This window comes from Dreissena polymorpha, chromosome 3 (assembly GCF_020536995.1).
Source record: "Dreissena polymorpha isolate Duluth1 chromosome 3, UMN_Dpol_1.0, whole genome shotgun sequence".
Lineage (NCBI taxonomy): Eukaryota > Metazoa > Mollusca > Bivalvia > Myida > Dreissenidae > Dreissena > Dreissena polymorpha.
The window spans coordinates 65,100,085-65,117,647 of NC_068357.1; the positions used below are offsets into that span (position 1 = coordinate 65,100,085).

Consider the following 17,563-nt stretch of genomic DNA (forward strand, 5'->3'; position numbering starts at 1 on the left):
AATTCATGATGATAATCGATGGAATTATATATTTTTTTGTAGAAAATACACAGTTTTTCCACGAATTTCTTTCTTCTCAATTTGAAGTACTATACCATTAATCGACCAAACAATGTTTCGTCTCTAAAAACCAAATGAACAGAACATAAATGCAACAAACTGAAGAACTCGCCGCTCGCGCGTGGCTTTTGTTGTTCTCTTTAATCGAAGTGCCATCTGTTATCAAAGTATCCGCATACCCGGCGTGCGTAATGTTTTAGAAACATTTTTATGAAAGACTATAAATTAATTTTTTTCTGGTTTTCTGAGAGAAGATAACAACACAGCACAACATCATGAATGCATATAAATTACATTTATGTATAAGTATATAGGTCTTGCTTATCACTAAGAGTGAGTTTTGAAATAAATTCGTTAGAAAAAATAGGCAAATACAGATTTAAGGCTGGCATAATCGAAGGTATGAGACTCACTAATGATTCTTAAAAAAATGTAATGCTAACAAGATTCCGGGTTCTTGATATAAAGATATTTTTTTCTGAAATCCAAATACATGATTCTTGATATCAAGCAATAATGATTGTATTTGATTATCAGAAATCGAATAATTGATTTAAGCAAATTATTTCTCGATTTAAATAAATCGATATCTGGAAAACAGAAAAGCATGTCTTGTTAATAATAAGCCTCTCTAAAAATATATCTAGATCGGTAACGTTTAGAAAAGAGGGACATTTCTCTTGATAATTATATTAAATTAGTAGTTTTGCACTTATATTCATGTTACAAAATGATTTGGTATCAATAATTCAATTCTCTTACATCAATTATTACATTTCTTTATATTAGTAATAGATTTTATGATGTGAGAAAATGAGTTTATTTACATCATTTAAAAAAAAAATCATTCAGTTAAGTTTTAGTTTTGTTTTATAGGCAAAATCAGCAAATACATGCCACAACATCATAAACAAATATACAAATAGTCAATCACACACATAAATTGTAAATAAAAACGATATTACATTAGTTACATGAATACATACATAACTAATTACATATTTATTCCAATTGTTATAATATTAATATATACTTAATTTTTTATTGGGGAAGAAGGATGGTTTTATTCTTCATTTCGCTCATTACATTCTGTAAGATATTGTTAATTCTAAACTGGACAGGAATTGTAATTTTTTGGCAAATTGTGTTGCTTTATACTTGCTGAGAACATGTGTCCTTCTGATATTATGACCAAGGTCAAACATTGTTCCGGTCTTTTGAGAAACAGTACCAACAGGCATCATGACACTTTTCTATTTATGGTTATTGTAAACTATTTGAACACTCTAGTTTGTGTCATAGTAGTTTTAATAGAATTCGCAATTTTTAAAGCCACTTGTGGTTAAACTTTGAGTATTTGATATCGTACTTGGTTAAATATTTTATTGTTTTACTGGATAATATGATACTGGGTTAGGTTTATGGGTAATTTCCATTCAGGAATTACATCACCCTGATCATGTAAAATCGATACTCCTCTTTGAGTCAGTTTCGTTTTATTTTTGTTTACATCACCATCAGTTTCCTTAGACTGTTTTTAGCTGTCAGATTGCTGCATTACAAAACTATGTTAAGAAAATTTTGTAGAAATGTACTTTTCAAAAGTACATTAAAGCATCCTCCCAGAAGTAAGATATAACGAACTAATAAATGTTTGGAATTAAAAAGTCAAACGATAGAAGTAAGGTCCCATTTGAAATATAGACTATAGACAGTGAGATCAAGTAGCTTAAGGGTATTCAAGAGCCAGACTTCTCTTATTTGTAAGTTATACTTCCATTTTTAAACAATAAATGTATAAAGCTCTTTTGTTAATAAGTTAATATAATATTGAATCCATATTTGGGCTGTGCTGTTTTTTTTACCTTTTAAGTGCAATTCAACTAAATAACTATTGGACAGTTTTTGTAATATTGAATTGTTGTAATCAAGTAAGTTCAATAAACTTTACAAAGAGCCAATATTAACATGAATTGCAAGTGCGTTGTTTCTCAGTTATTCTCATAATGTTTTTAAGTTTAATTCAAAAACGAAGGATATGCATGGATTGTTATTGAGTATTTGTTTGCAAAACTAAGTTAAACTCATTACGATGAGCCAGTATTTAAATGTATAGTATAGGGCACTGACCCTTGTTTCTAGCTAAATATATGTAGTACACATTTAATATTGGTTATTGTTATTGTATAAATAATTTAAGTAACTTCAGAAAAGCATCTTCAAAGCAGTATTACACCACAATTTGTTGCTATGACCGTTCTAAAGCAGTTCTTCATTAATGTTTACGTTTAATGCTGTGCTGCACGTTTTTTCCCTTTCTTGTTTTATTGGCCACCTGCCTCAACTAAAGGATTAACACATTTCTGTCCTTATAATGTTTTAGCAGTTTTGTTATTCCTATATTTAAAACATTTCTTAAGTAATGTCTTCAGTCTGAAATATTGGCACTAATGACAAGGTAGTTGATCATGGCTAGAAGTAATAGTGTTGACCAAATCATCATGCAACTTACAAATTTGTTTCTCAAGCTATAATGTTTGGGTTTTAACATATTTCGTTTTTTTGAAAATCCTTTCTGGCCAGATTCCCCCTCCATATCTAAATCGTCAATGTTGTGCTCGTAATTCCTATTTACTAAAAACAATAAATAAGATAAATACGTTTCATTATAGGCTAAGTATGCGTATAGGCCAGTTTTTCATCATAAATAACAATGTCAAATATGCTTAATACGCTTAATAAACAATAGGTTAATAGGCTCTAAATAGGATAAATATGCTAAATAAGTTGTCGATTTCATCATATTTCATTAACATAAATATTAAGCTAAATATGCTCATAAATAGTCTACATATTCCAAATAGGCTGTACGTTCCGTTCTATTTAAAAAACGGTGGATAATATGTTCAATAGTCTGTTAATTAGATTAAATGCTACATTTACTGATTATTGTAATAAGGCTATTTATTTCACCTTATTTATCTAACATGCTTTATACGCTAAACATGAAAGATAGGCTGGCAAATATGCATACATACATGTGTAGCTTGTGTATTGTATCCTATTTATTTAAAATGCTAAATAGGTTGCATGTTTAGTTTTATTTATTAAATTATGCGAATATGCTTAATACGCTGCTTAATATATATGGAATCTTCTGACAAAAAAGGAAATGATTCAATTTGTTAACCCGTTGCAAATGACCTTACTTAAAAGTAGTCTTCCTCTGTATAAGCATGCCTCCGAAATCGAACTACAATATCAGAAGCTTGAAACTATGATTTAAGTGATCAAAGTTAACGCCCACGCCTCACCCCAACAGAAAATCCTGGATGAATAGATTTTCGTAAACATTTGTAAGTGTTCTTGAAAACAAAGCTACAATGAAAAGCAACTGAGCGATTTTCATAAATTTGAGGTACATATTCATATTAAAGGAGATGTTTCGAGTACTTGAAAACAGTGTTAGTTCGTCGTCCTCAATTGCGTCAACAACTCATTCAAACGTCGCTTGAGTTCTCTGTATTAGAACTAGTATAAGCATGTATAAAATATGGCAGCGTTTCCAATATGGTGATTATATTTATGTCAAGACTTAATTTCGTTTAACAAACTTAACATAGTTAACAACACGGCATTCGCGATATGATTTCAGATAAAAACACGGATTATTTTTGACAAATATATACATTTCAATTCAAGGGAGGTGAGGGATATTAATAATTTCTTGTCTTTGTATTATAATTGGAAATAACTGTCAACATGTCAAAGTAGCGTGACATGCGAAACAAATTTGCTGTTGCAGACATAACTATTGAATCAGCTTCCGCATTTTCAGCTAGTATTGTTAACAATTAAATGCGCGCTACTTTCCTGTCGTCCATCAGTCATGCATGCGAGTGTGAAGAGACAAGTTACTCTAGTCACGATGGTGGCTTTTTGTTCTGTTTCCATTAGTAGGTTGATTCGTGTGGATTTATAAAGGCATTCGTACAACAATGGAATCATAATTATTATGATAAAGATGTAAAGATTGTGATGATTATGATGATAATTATTATTCTAAGTAATAAGTAGTTGTGTTAGTAGTAGTATAAGTCATTATTATTATAATTATTATTATTATTATTATTATTATTATTATTATTATAATTATTATTGATCATTATTATTAGTAGTAGTATTGATCATTATTAATATTAGTAGTATTGATCATTATTATTAATGCTATTATTAGTATAACTATAAGCATTTGTATTAGTATTATTATTAGAATTATTATTATTAAAAGTATTAATATTATTATATTTATTACGTAATTGTTAAAACTTGTTGTTTAAACAAATCTTAGCAATGGTATTCTGGTATTATAATTTCAGTGGCAGAGCCACCAGATATTTCAGTCAACGTTTTGTCGTTGAGAACAGTACAAATATCTTGCGTGTATAATGGTCCATCAGACGGATTAGTAAATATTTATCAAAAGCATGGTAAAAATACAACCCTCAGAGTAAGGGTTGAGGAAACTTCTGGGAAGTGCAAAGCAACGTCTGATAAGCAATCGGTACAAATTGCGTGTACTTGTTTAGGAAAAAGTCATGTTCTGTGCAATATTTCTGATTCTTCAAGGTCAACTGCAGGGGAAAAATGGAGTTGTTTGTTATTCAAGGACGCAAAAGCTATTTATAGCGATCAAGAAGACGCGTTATTTAACGGTAATTGTTTACTTTATTGTTGTTTTTGTAAGAAAATTGATAATTAAAAACAGGTAATTAATTTAATAAGAATTAATAAATTTTAAAATAATAACCTAAACGACATGAATGTGTGTGCATACTATGCTTTCATACATTATCAAAATAAACACTATGTAGAGAACTTTATCAATTTAAAACAATAAAGAATACACATTTTATCGATTTTCCAGTTATCAGCACTCAAGCAATACAAGAGTGGCCGATCGAACATTCAATGGGTATAAATGTCGTCGCAGAAAACACAAATTATATAACTTCTACAATTGATGGTAGGTCTAAAATTTGTTAAATCATTTTCATTTCATATATTGTTTGCATGGGTCGTCACAAGATTTCATGTTATGATCAGTTCTTGCCTTATTTTTTGGAATGGTTGTATTATAGTTTATCCATAAAAAACGTGAAAAGCATTTGAGATCGCCGTTTGATCATAAAACGATGTGGGCGGTGTAATTGTAAATTCACATATTTTCCTTAAAGTCGTGCACACTTGTCCCTATCATCATACTATACTTGATATTTTTTTTTAAATATGTCCCGGTTTATAAACATATGAACAAATGAAATAAAACAGACCACAATCTACCTAAGACATGTTAGTCTTATCATATCGACAAGAAAAACAGATTTATGATACATCGACATAGTTTTTCAACGATTATGCTACTGTTTTGTTTTTATAGAAAACCTCAAATAGCATTTCGAATGTAATTATCAACATGGTAAACATGCGGGACTTATTATTTTCGTCGTGTATCTGTTATAATAGCTATATAACAAGTTTCTTTACGTCTGCCATGCATACTGCTTTGTAGAAATTTATACCTACACCTCGTTTAATTTAATTAATATTGGGATTTATCGACGGTGGAATATCTTGTTAAGACGTGGATCAAACGACGAAATCTTATTTAATGATAAGCAAAGGTATATACTAAACGTGTTTATTATTTGCGATTTGATGCCTTTTTAATGTGTTTCCTATAGGTGTAAACATTACCGCATCGACAGCATAGAAAGGGCGTTTTCGTCTAATCGAAAACTCGAAACACATCTACCAACATGAATCATTGCTTTGTTGACAGACCTGTCTTATTTATTTTGGTTAATTGTTATGCAAGTTACCCAATTCATGTAGTACTTACAATTTGCTTTGCAAAATGAACGTCTCTACATTTAGGTTATGTTCAACTTTGATCTAATCAAAACCAAATGTATTCACAAAGCATGGTTTATGTTCAATAGGAAGCAGATTTTAAACTGAAAATATTACTCTGGCAGAATTGTTGTCAAAATGAACTTTGGGTTACCTCTAATGCAGAGGGTGTAATCACGTGATAGTCAAGATGGCGACGTTCATGCCGAGGCAGGTATTTTTCGCCGTTTTATACCCTTTATTACTTGTATGTATCGTTTAAATGCCGCTCACTTTCTAGCCATATCAACAAGGCATTTACTAGTGCTGATATTCGCTCTAAATCTCGACTTGACTCGCTGCGAAATTTCTTAGCGGAATGACCTAATTAAAGCTCCACCAATAAAATTTGCGTGTTGTAAAGTCGAGATACAAAGCGAATTTTAATACGAAATAAACGCTAATCACATGTTTACTGATATGGCTGGAAAGTAAGTGTCTTTTAAAATTAAACAAAAGTAATAAAGGGTATAAAGCGGCGAAAAACAGGTGTCTCGGCATGGACGTCGCCATCTTGAATATCACGTGATTACCCCCTCTGTAATGGGTCTACTGAAGTCTGTGTTTACAAATACAATGTAAAGAAATAAAAAGTAATGCGAATCACCCATAAAGCGTGCTTAAATATGTTGATAATAATATTGAGAAGAAATATTCTTAGTGGTGTGTGTATTCCAGTCCAATATCTGATTATTTGAGTCATTATGATTATCTTGATCAACATAATATAAAGTTATCGGACATCTATTGAGACCCTTAAACTAATCTTGATACAACGTCAGAAATTCGTCCTATTGATATGTTTTTATTATTAAACTAGATAAATAATAGTAACAGAGCTGGATCAGCTAGTTTGATGATGTATAACCCATGTTATTATTACTGAGGCATTATTCTTTTCCGATAAATATTGTGATAGGTCAATTTTGTTAGGCTTAGCAAAGTTTTAAACCTAAGACTGAAACAAATTTCTATGAACAAAGAGAACCCATTGTTGCGAAGATTTTTACACAAAGGACACTTTTAGTTTGTAAAGCGATGTAAAGCTCAAACAAAATCAGAACATACATATCTCATAGGAAACAAAGAGTTATAGAAAAAAAACAGTTGACCCTGTGCGCTTCGTATCGACATAATCATCGAAAAACAGATTATCGATGAAATATTTGTTCAATACGCTGAAAGTATGTTTCTCAAATAGAATTTAATGGCAAGTTTTTTGACACCCAGCCAGAAATTTCTAATAGAAAGAAAATAATCCGTAGGAAAAAATGCAATTTCCTCTTTTGCATTTAAATATGTTTAGTTTTCCTGATGTGTTTCAATTAAATGACAAGCGGACGGACGAAATATGTAAAGAATGTGAGTTCGATTGCGATATTCTTCTTCTCCTAAACTGATGCGGTTATAAAATGATACACGATCGCTAGAGTGTATGTATTAAATACTATTTCTAAGTGCATGTTAGTGCAAAGATGGAGTCCCGTCTATACGATGGCAATAACCGCATATTCGAGCGACGTGAATATGAGGTGTCACACGGCACATATAACAGTCAGCGGTTCATTTTACCGGCGGGCGGATAAATCTTCGTGTTGTAGTACTTTTAGATGTAAGCGTCGTAAGCAAAACTTTTGAGATCGATGCGTGTGTAAGCTGTTTTAAAATGCGTACTTAAAAAAAAATTAATACGCATTACAGCATGTCATGTTTGCAACATTTGTTTTCTATGATATATCACGCGAATGGCTGATGTCAAATTAACATATACCTATCTGGAAGACAAGGTTAGTTGTTTAACCGGACGTTACTAGCTCTTGTTAAATTCCCACAAACATGTTACTCGACAAGTTGAAAATAAGGCGAGGGACATCTGCTTTAATGTCACTATCGTGTGAAGCTGAGAAGAAAAACTCAAACCAAAGAAAAACCCATGCTTGAACGACTTATAAAAACGTTTTCTCTAACTCTATACACTTTTTTGCGCATTCTTTAAAAATAAAATAAAATTGTTATTACGTTTTCATTCACAACCGTATGTGGTGTAATATATGCGTTTTGTTCATGCAAACCGTACCAACCTAACTTTCGAAGACCTACGAATTATTCTCGAAATCAAAATCGCTCATCAGAACATGTTTTGAATATGTGTTTTTTCTTAAAAACGTTATTGGATCATCAATATCGATGTTCGTAGCCAATTGAGTCACTACGTAAATAAGTTCCTACTAACTAGATCCTAAATACCAATCTTAAATTACTGAAACTAGTTTCACTAGAATTACACATCCAGTGTAATAAATTGTGTCGATACTTGTGAGGTATCTATTTAAGAATGTAACTCGTTAAATATTCTTAATAATTAATGTCCTGAAAATTACCATTTGTTTGTTCGTGTTAAAATATAAATTTTACACCATATAGAGGATAATTAAACGTACAACGTTAACGCCGCCATTCTTGGAATGACAATCCGTTATTTGTATAAACAATTTATTTACCTTAGATTAGCTCATTTCATATTCCATTCAGACCGAAAATTTGAATAGAAAATCTTAATTGAAAATCGTCTAGAAGACGTTATAAACCGCATCATTTATATGGTGTATGTTATGAGTGTTTTTATATTGTATATGTGTCAATAAACTAAGGCATACAGAGTAATGACGTTGATTAAAAGAAACTGTACACACGTTAACTAGGTGTCTTGAAAAGCAGTCTTTACACTCATGTGACTTGACAAGTATGTGAACGTGTGTTTCTGATTACAAAAATCGTCTTACCATATATGCGAAAATCTTAGAATTAAATAAAACAAAATGCCAACAACACGCATTTCCGGTTAAAAGATAAGATTGAAAATACAATTACATATACACGTGAATGTGAATAACATTTGATTCTGTGATCTTAAAAATAAAAATAAATGGATAAACGTCGTACATGAAGACATCACTGCAAACATATCATTGTAAAAGTGCGTTTATTTCGTAGCAGAGAGTCGCATTACTGAAATAAGGGAAGGTTCCACTGCAATAGATTACACCTATACCTCTTCCGTGACAGAATATTTCGTGGCCAGTAACACGCCTGTCACCGATTTAAACGGTTAGTACAGTACCTTATTGTGATTAGCAATTGTGTTTATTATTTCTCAAGAAACAAAGTTGGCAATAACTAAAAACAAGTAGAGCGAAAAAAAATATGTTTGCCAGTATTTAATTAATAAAATGTAACATGTCATTTTAAAACTCGATGGATATTGCCCAGCTTGTAAAGCTTTCGACGCTGCCCGAAACCAATTTCGCATTCGCTCGTAAATGTTTGGATATCACACACAAAAAAATAAAACGACCATTTTGTATCGCATTAAATCTATGTTACCAGACCACATCTAACGTTGAAATTTTGGTCATTGCTATAAGGAACACTGATTTTTTATGTTAACTACATTATTTTTAAACATTGCACGAAATATTATTTGATTTTTAGTGTTTATGGGCTTTTAAGTATTACTTAATCTTACCGATTACTCATTTGTCTATAGGTAATGAACTGCCTGGCGTCATGGACCAAATTGGTAAGAGTAGACTATTCGCGATAAAAGTATTTTTCTTTGTTTTACATTTTAATAACTGCTATTTCATCCTTCATAGAAAACTATACCTTGCAAGAATCAGCGTACTTTTCATCACAATCACATGTAAGCAACACTATCTCTACTATCTCTACGCCAAGAGAGGAGCCAGAGATTTCAAATTTTTACTGTAATTACAAGAATGAGGTAAACATATGTTTACAAATCGTTTCCTGCTTTAAACTTTATAAATGAAACTTCAAGCAAAAATAAATTGTTAATAGGTTCCACTTATTTTAAGAAAGTCATCAATGTCAGAAATGTGTGCTTTTTACAGCATTATCGAACCGAGAATTGATAGTGATCTTTACAGCAGCGGGATCAGCAGTTTTAATTGCTGTATGCGCCTCCATATGTACATATTGGAAATTGAAAACGGGATTAAGAGGTACATAATATAAACATGTGCATAAACAGGCGCGAACACGTTGTCCTTCCGAGTTTGGTCAATTATATCCCATAATACTCGATTGCCATATTTTTGTCATAATTTTGTGTACAGTATTGCATGCGATACATATTAATCAATTGATGAAATTACATTTGTCTAATTAATATTTCAGCAGTCAATAATCAAGTTACTGAAAACGATAACACGACAGGTCAACACAATGCCATTGATGCAAATATTTTACAAATTCCCCTACAAGATAGCACATATGTTCATTACCATGAAATCTCAGAAGTTTCAATAGTAAATATAAATCCATGTGACAACCTGAACAATGAAATAAACATCGCAGACAGACATGATGGTCATCTGTCAACACCCACGATGGAAATGCTTCATATGACAGAAGACGATCCATCAACATCTTTTGCTGGAAAACCTCTACAAAACTATCCTGTGCCGATTTTGTTTATGGCATTAGCAGATACGACTTTTTCTGATGGTAATGTAAGAGTATGGCGTTTGGTTTCCACATCATTGTCGTTGTATTGTAAAATACGCTATATTTCGTACTCAACTAATGTAACAAGACTACTACTACTATACGACTACTACTACTACTACTACTACTACTACTACTACTACTACTACTACTACTACTACTACTACTACTACTACTACTACTACTACTACTACTACTACTACTACTACTACTACTACTACTACTACTACTACTACTTTTACTACTACTACTACTACTACTACTACTACTACTACTACTACTACTACTACTACTACTACTACTACTACTACTACTACTACTACTAACTACTATTACTACTACTACTACTACTACTACTACTACTACTACTTCTACTACTCTACTACTACTACTACTACTACTACTACTGCTACTACTACTTTTACTACTACTAATACTACTACTACTCCTACTACTACTATTACTACTACTACTACTACTACTACTACTACTACTACTACTACTACTACTACTACTACTACTACTATTACTACTACTACTACTACTACTACTACTACTTACTTCACTATTACTTCTACCATTACTACTATTACTACTTCTACTATATATCTGAAAGTTTTTAAACTTTTATTGTAACCTCCAAAAATATTAATCAAGTGCTTTATATATATTTGCAGTTGATGAACCTGGGTTCGGAAATCTCAAGCAAGTATTTTGAAACGATTAAATACATCCCCACAGTTTATTTCTATACTATATAAGTTTGTTAAATATTTGATGAATTGGTCTCGATTGTTGGTTTGATCGTGACTCTGCTTTCGAAAGATGGTCAACATCTAGCACAAATAGCAAGTGTCATAAGTGACAGCAATACAACATTACATAAAAGTACTTAATTAACTCAAACACAAATGCATACAAGGCCGTCATCTCAACGGAACGTTGAATTCGAAATAATTGTGCTGAATTCGTAAATAATGATCGCGAACCTTTCATTAGCCTTATTATTAAACGCTTGAGTTACATTGACAATATTTGAAAAGACATAATTACAAAACAGGCCGAAATACGTCAACTGACGTTTCATTGGAATACCTCCGTGGTTAATCAATCATGGTGCACTTTAAGGTTTCGATAGGTTTTTGAGGATTGTGGACTCAAATTGTTTTAATTAGTTTTGTTTTGTTCAATTAATGTGCGTACATTTGAAGAATTCAAAGTGAGAACTTATTTGCGCAAACTCTGTTATGCTTAAATGCTGTTATTCAATATTTAATATTTACTCACACACCACTATTGCCTCAAAAGGTCTAGGACTGATGTGGAGAGTGCTCGTTACGAATATTTGAACCCGGAAACCCGTGATATGAAATCCCAATACAACTCACTTGTTTAGCAAAGATGTGATTGAATGTAAGTATGTATTATATATAAACAACGTTACATCCAAATTATGACAACCGATCGTATAACGATAGCTATACAATAAAGATGTATATTTGTTTTGACTGATATTAAAAGAACGTTCGCAATTATCAAAGACTGGTTACTAAACGTCTGAGACTAACTTTATGTTACTGTTATCGCTTCAGCTACAAAGTGGTAACTCATAACACACAGTCGCGAGTTATATACTTAATTGTACGTCGCTTTTAATATTTCAGGCTTTTTTCTTCAAATTTGACAAACAGAAATCTAAAGTTCGACAAACTAAAACTGCAGTGCAATGTTCCTCGATTAACCGAATAATCATTTTTATAGCTGTTGCTGAGAGAATGAAGATTGTGTTAAAAATCAACTTGCATTGTGTTGCAAGGATTCGTGAAATGGGTGTATTGTCATTTTTAAAGTGTTTGAATTTTATTACTATTTTTCATAACTATATTTTTGGCATTTTAAGGTAATTATACGTAGATTTTTTTATTAGTTGAATCATTAGAAATTTACATTTACTAATCGTTTTCATAATCTCGATGAACCAATACTAGTTATTTAAATAACAGTGTAACAGTCGTAATATATTAAAGAATGTCGGTGAACAATTTCTGAATACCCAATTGAACTATTACGCTTCCTTTGTATTATGCCGGCTGTATTAATAGAATTTTAATTTCCGTGTTTCAACAGACAATCGGAGTGTAGTAATAACAAGTCAACATCTTGTCGCGAAAAGCTATCGAACAATAGCCTATATATATGTACCGGACATGTGACACCCACCCACTTGACAGCAGTAACGAAGCACGCATTTGCGCGTTTGTCCATTAATTGACCCACACAAGCCTTGGAAGATTCATGCGTGATTATACTATTTAGGTCACAGTTATTATTATAGACTAACCTGCAATATGTATTGTTTAATAATATATACAAATATGCGAATACTGGTATATTGTCATATTATAATGAAAACAAAATCATTCGCACACAGGTATGTTGATGTACTAATAAAAATTTGAAATTGACACTATCTGAAGCCTTAACAACTTAAGTTGAATCGCAACGTTTCCTATTGACTGTGTATTTTACAAACTCTATGAAAAACTTAAACGATTGTAAACCGTTGACATGAAACGGATTTCTTTATTATGTAAATAAGCATGATTAATCAATGTTTACTGGATCTGTTTGAGAAAACCAATCTTTTCGCGAATTGTCATTTTTGTTTTCTCTATAATCCGCAAATGCATACCATTTATTCTCTTGTTTCAGTAATTGTAGTCATTAATGTATATACAATCAATTTACAAAGACATTTGCATGCAGAGTCTTATTTAAACCGTATATCCTGTGTTTTAACTGTGTCATAACTATCTCTACACAAACTGAATTACTATATAGTGCCTTCCATTTTTTGAATAATGAAGAATACCCTACGTCCGCTCTAAAAAATCATCATCATCATCATCAGCAGCAGCAGCAGCAGCATCATCATCATCATCAGCATCATCATCATCATCATCATCATCATCATCATCATCATCATCATCATCATCATCATCATCATCATCATCATCATCATCATCATCACCACGTTAACCACCACCAGGATCATCATCACCATCAGCATCATCATCACAACCACCACCACCATCATCACCATCATCATCATCATCATCATCATCATCATCATCATCATCATCATCATCATCATCATCATAATCATCATCATAATCATCATCATCATCATCACCACCTACACCACCACCACAACCATCATTATCATCATCATCATCACCACCTACACCACCACCAACACAAAAATCATCATCATCATCAGTATGATCATCATCATCATCATCATCATCATCATCATCATCATCATCATCATCATCATCTTGTTCATTATCATCATCATGATCATCATCACCACCTACACCACCACCACCATCATCATCATCATCATCATCATCATCATCACCACCACCATCATCATCATCATCAGCAGCAGCAGCAGCGAGCAGCATCATCATCATACATCATCATCACCACGTTCACCACCACCAGCATCATCATAATCATCATCACCACCACCACCACCATCATCACCATCATAATCATCATCATTATCATCATACCACCCCACCACCACCATCATCATCATCATCATCATCATTATAATCATGTTAGTCTTCCAAAAATAATAATTATCTTCATCACCTACGTATATTTCTTCTTCATCATCTATCTCTTCTTGATGTTCAACTGTTTCTTATTATCATTCGAAATCTTCGTCATAATCATGATCGTAATCATCGTTTTCGATCAATATTTAATACAATTGTGGACATAAATTTCGAGTATTTAGATACTGTTTTTTATTACTAATTTACACTTCTTATCAGTATTTCGTCAGAAAATAAATTCGGAAATATGTTAATATTAACTCAATGTTGTTTTGTAAAAAAGCTTGTTTTAAGGTAATAATTAATGGTATAACCTAGTTACTTCATTGTAAGATATATTCGCATGTAGTACGGCAGCAGTCGTTAATGGTTTGTATTGTTTGAATCTTGCTTTAAGTGCAATTTTACTTTAATCTTATTTTATTTCCAAAAGCAAAAAATACATAGTACAAATATGCCAGACATATATACATGAAAATGATATCATTTACACAATAAACAGTGAAGAACATATAACGCAATACTTAATTTCATTCGGGATATGATGACAATAGTACTACTTATAATAACAGTAGTTACCAATAATAATACTACTAATAATAATAATAATTATAAACACTGTCATACTTATAGTGATTATATACGAATAGCGTATACGTTAAACGATATTAATATTGATAGTAATAGGTCCTGTCCAGCAAAGTTAAAAAAAGTAGCTAAGTAATGAATCGCTTTGTTGTAATAATATATTTTTGAACTTCATTAAAAACGAAGTTGTTGTTTTAATTATTTAATGAGAGCTTACCATAAAGGTGCAGCTCAACAATAAGGGGATAAACGCATGAAAAAAAAGAAACGATCGTAGCGCAGGAAAAAGAGCTATTCGCTGCAAACGGTAGGTATGATAATGAAAGCAGTAATGCTCATCAATTTCAACATCATTTCCGCAAGCACATAGTAGAGTGTTGTGAAAATGAGTATGAATACGTCCGAGTTTAGGTTCTTAATCGGGAATGTAGAATTGACGAATTTCTATCCTTAGTGTAGGGGTATCGGGGATTGTCTTCGATTAAATAAAAAATGGTTTCAAGGAAGTTTTAAAATTCAAAATGTTGTCACTATTCGGAAATCAATAGGTAACTAATTCCGTAGATTAATAGCAGTTTTGTTGAAATTACCTTAAACAAAGTCAAGTTTTTCTTGATAAAATAATGTAGTCCTCCGCGTTTCTACGATTTCGAGAGAATCGTTCATGAACTGTTTGTGAAAGAAGGTTTAGTAAGGAATTTGGGACTTTGGCTGTTATGCATTTTTTAGATATGAATTAGTTGAGATAATATCATCGTGTGTCTAAACTTTGCCATTTAATTCCAGAATATAGGTTTCTAAGTGAAACGGATCTGGTTAGACCTGAGACAATACGCGCGGCCTCGTTTGGGATTTTTTCTAGTACTTCATTGTCATACACTGAACAAACGTCCCATACAATGCACGCGTATTGTAGTAATTGCCGCAAATGTATGAAGTCGATTTGATTTAGACATTTTCTTGAGAGTTTATACTTTACTTCAAGCATAACAACGATGATGTTTGACGCGGATGTCAGAATATTATTCATGTGTTTGTTCCTTTTTCCATCGCTGCTAAACGTAACACCGACATGTTTGTGATCATCAACATATGTAATGGGTACATTTCCAACTATTAAGTTTGGAAAAAGAATATTCTTTTGTGATGTGATAGAATTGCTTTAGATTATAGGGGATTAAAATCAACAAGCTATCGCTTTTGCCTACACAATTAATTGCCTACACATTAATTAGGAAGAGGTCCATGGTTACAAAAACCCGAGAGATCGGCTAATATGGATGTATTACATATTAATGAAGTATCGTCAGCAAACAGTCGGGTAATACTAACAAGATTTTCTTCATATATCATTAACATTAATCAGGAAAACCGGTCCTAATACTGAGCCCTTAGGGGCAACGGCATTTAATTCTATTGACTGCGACTTCGCTGAGGCGACAAATTACTTCTTAGTAATATTAACAAATAACTTTCTATCCAATAAAGTATATTTCCACTTATGACAATTTTTTTAAGTTTTAAAAACCTAGATGCCAAACTCGGCCGAACGCATTAAATATATCGCATACGATCATGCAATTAAGTTTTTGTTGTCAATAGATCGTTCTATTTGATGAAATATATCAATAATTTGAAATCCTGATTGTTTTCAATAAATTAAAACTGTGTTCAATAAAATTGGTTCTAGAAGTGTTTATGTACCTGCAAGCCCACTACGTTTTCCTAAACAGCTGAAAAGAGAAAGGAGACGATAGTTGGGAAGGTATTCGAGTAACCCTTTTTGAATAAGAGCATAACACTTGCATTTTTACATAATTAAGGAAATGTGCATGTGTGTAATGATTTATTACAACAATGAGCTTAACGGTCTCGAAATAGACTCACAAGTAAGCTTAAGAAAAGATGGATGATTAAGTCATCACCGATCCATTATTTCAGTTACAGTAATAGACACATTTTGAAAACAGACAAATAGAAACTGAGTAGAGTCGGAAGAACTCCCAAAGATGTATCTTATGTTGAAAAGGGGACAAATACTTGTTTAAACCGTTTAAGCACGTTGACTGTTCTACATCAGACGGATATATAGTTACTTTTCAATGAATGTTGACTGATTTTATGGGTGGTATCACATCAAAATGTGAATGCGTGTTTCAACATCTTCCAGTATTGTTTGGATTTCTCGATTTTAAATCAGTTTATATCAATACTGTGCTATAATTGTCCTGTCCATCTTTAATCATATTGTTGACTCTGTAACGAGAGAATTTAATTTTATTTAGCCCAGTTGTTTTCAGAAGGTTGTTTTTATAGCGGTAGCTTTAAGTCTGGTGCGTTTGCGCGCAAATGTGCGTGTCATAGAGTCTCACCGAGGTTTATCATTAGGACGGACTGCACCTAGTGTAAATGGCATACATAATTTCATTAAATAAAAAAGTTGTCCGTAAATAAATGAGTAGCATCTCCTCCATTCATCATTGTTATAAAATTCAAATTTTCTATGAAAATTTCATTGTGAATACTACTCCTACTGAGTACAATTCGTTAATTATCAATGCATTTTAGTAAAAACTGTTCTACGCGACCACGATGTTCACATGGTCAATACAAGCAACTACAAATTACATGTGTAATGACATAGAGGACATGATATGCTTAATCTAATAAATATGATCCATACATTGACTAGATTTTTACATTGTTATGGGATATGTTTAATAGCCGTTAATAATAGTGTTAGTAGCATAATACATTTAGGTACACACGAGATGTTCAATGGAGATCCACTTTTGGGTTTGGAGATT

General features: G+C 32.1%; 1 protein-coding gene across 2 annotated transcripts; it reads left to right on the forward strand.

Annotated features, from left to right (window-relative positions):
* Nucleotides 1-3,950: 3,950 nt before the first annotated feature.
* On the forward strand, nucleotides 3,951-12,360 carry LOC127874505 (uncharacterized). 2 transcript variants are annotated; one of them, XM_052418869.1, is made up of 10 exons: nucleotides 3,951-4,086; nucleotides 4,440-4,775; nucleotides 4,988-5,086; nucleotides 9,007-9,120; nucleotides 9,560-9,592; nucleotides 9,927-10,037; nucleotides 10,213-10,542; nucleotides 11,220-11,247; nucleotides 11,851-11,955; nucleotides 12,207-12,360. In XM_052418869.1, the coding sequence occupies exons 3-9, from the start codon at nucleotides 5,032-5,034 to the stop codon at nucleotides 11,936-11,938; spliced, it is 759 nt and encodes a 252-aa protein (XP_052274829.1). In that variant the 5' UTR covers nucleotides 3,951-4,086; nucleotides 4,440-4,775; nucleotides 4,988-5,031; the 3' UTR covers nucleotides 11,939-11,955; nucleotides 12,207-12,360. The 2 variants fall into 2 exon arrangements, with proteins under 2 accessions (XP_052274829.1, XP_052274828.1); XM_052418868.1 differs by having other exon boundaries at nucleotides 3,951-4,016.
* Nucleotides 12,361-17,563: the final 5,203 nt, after the last annotated feature.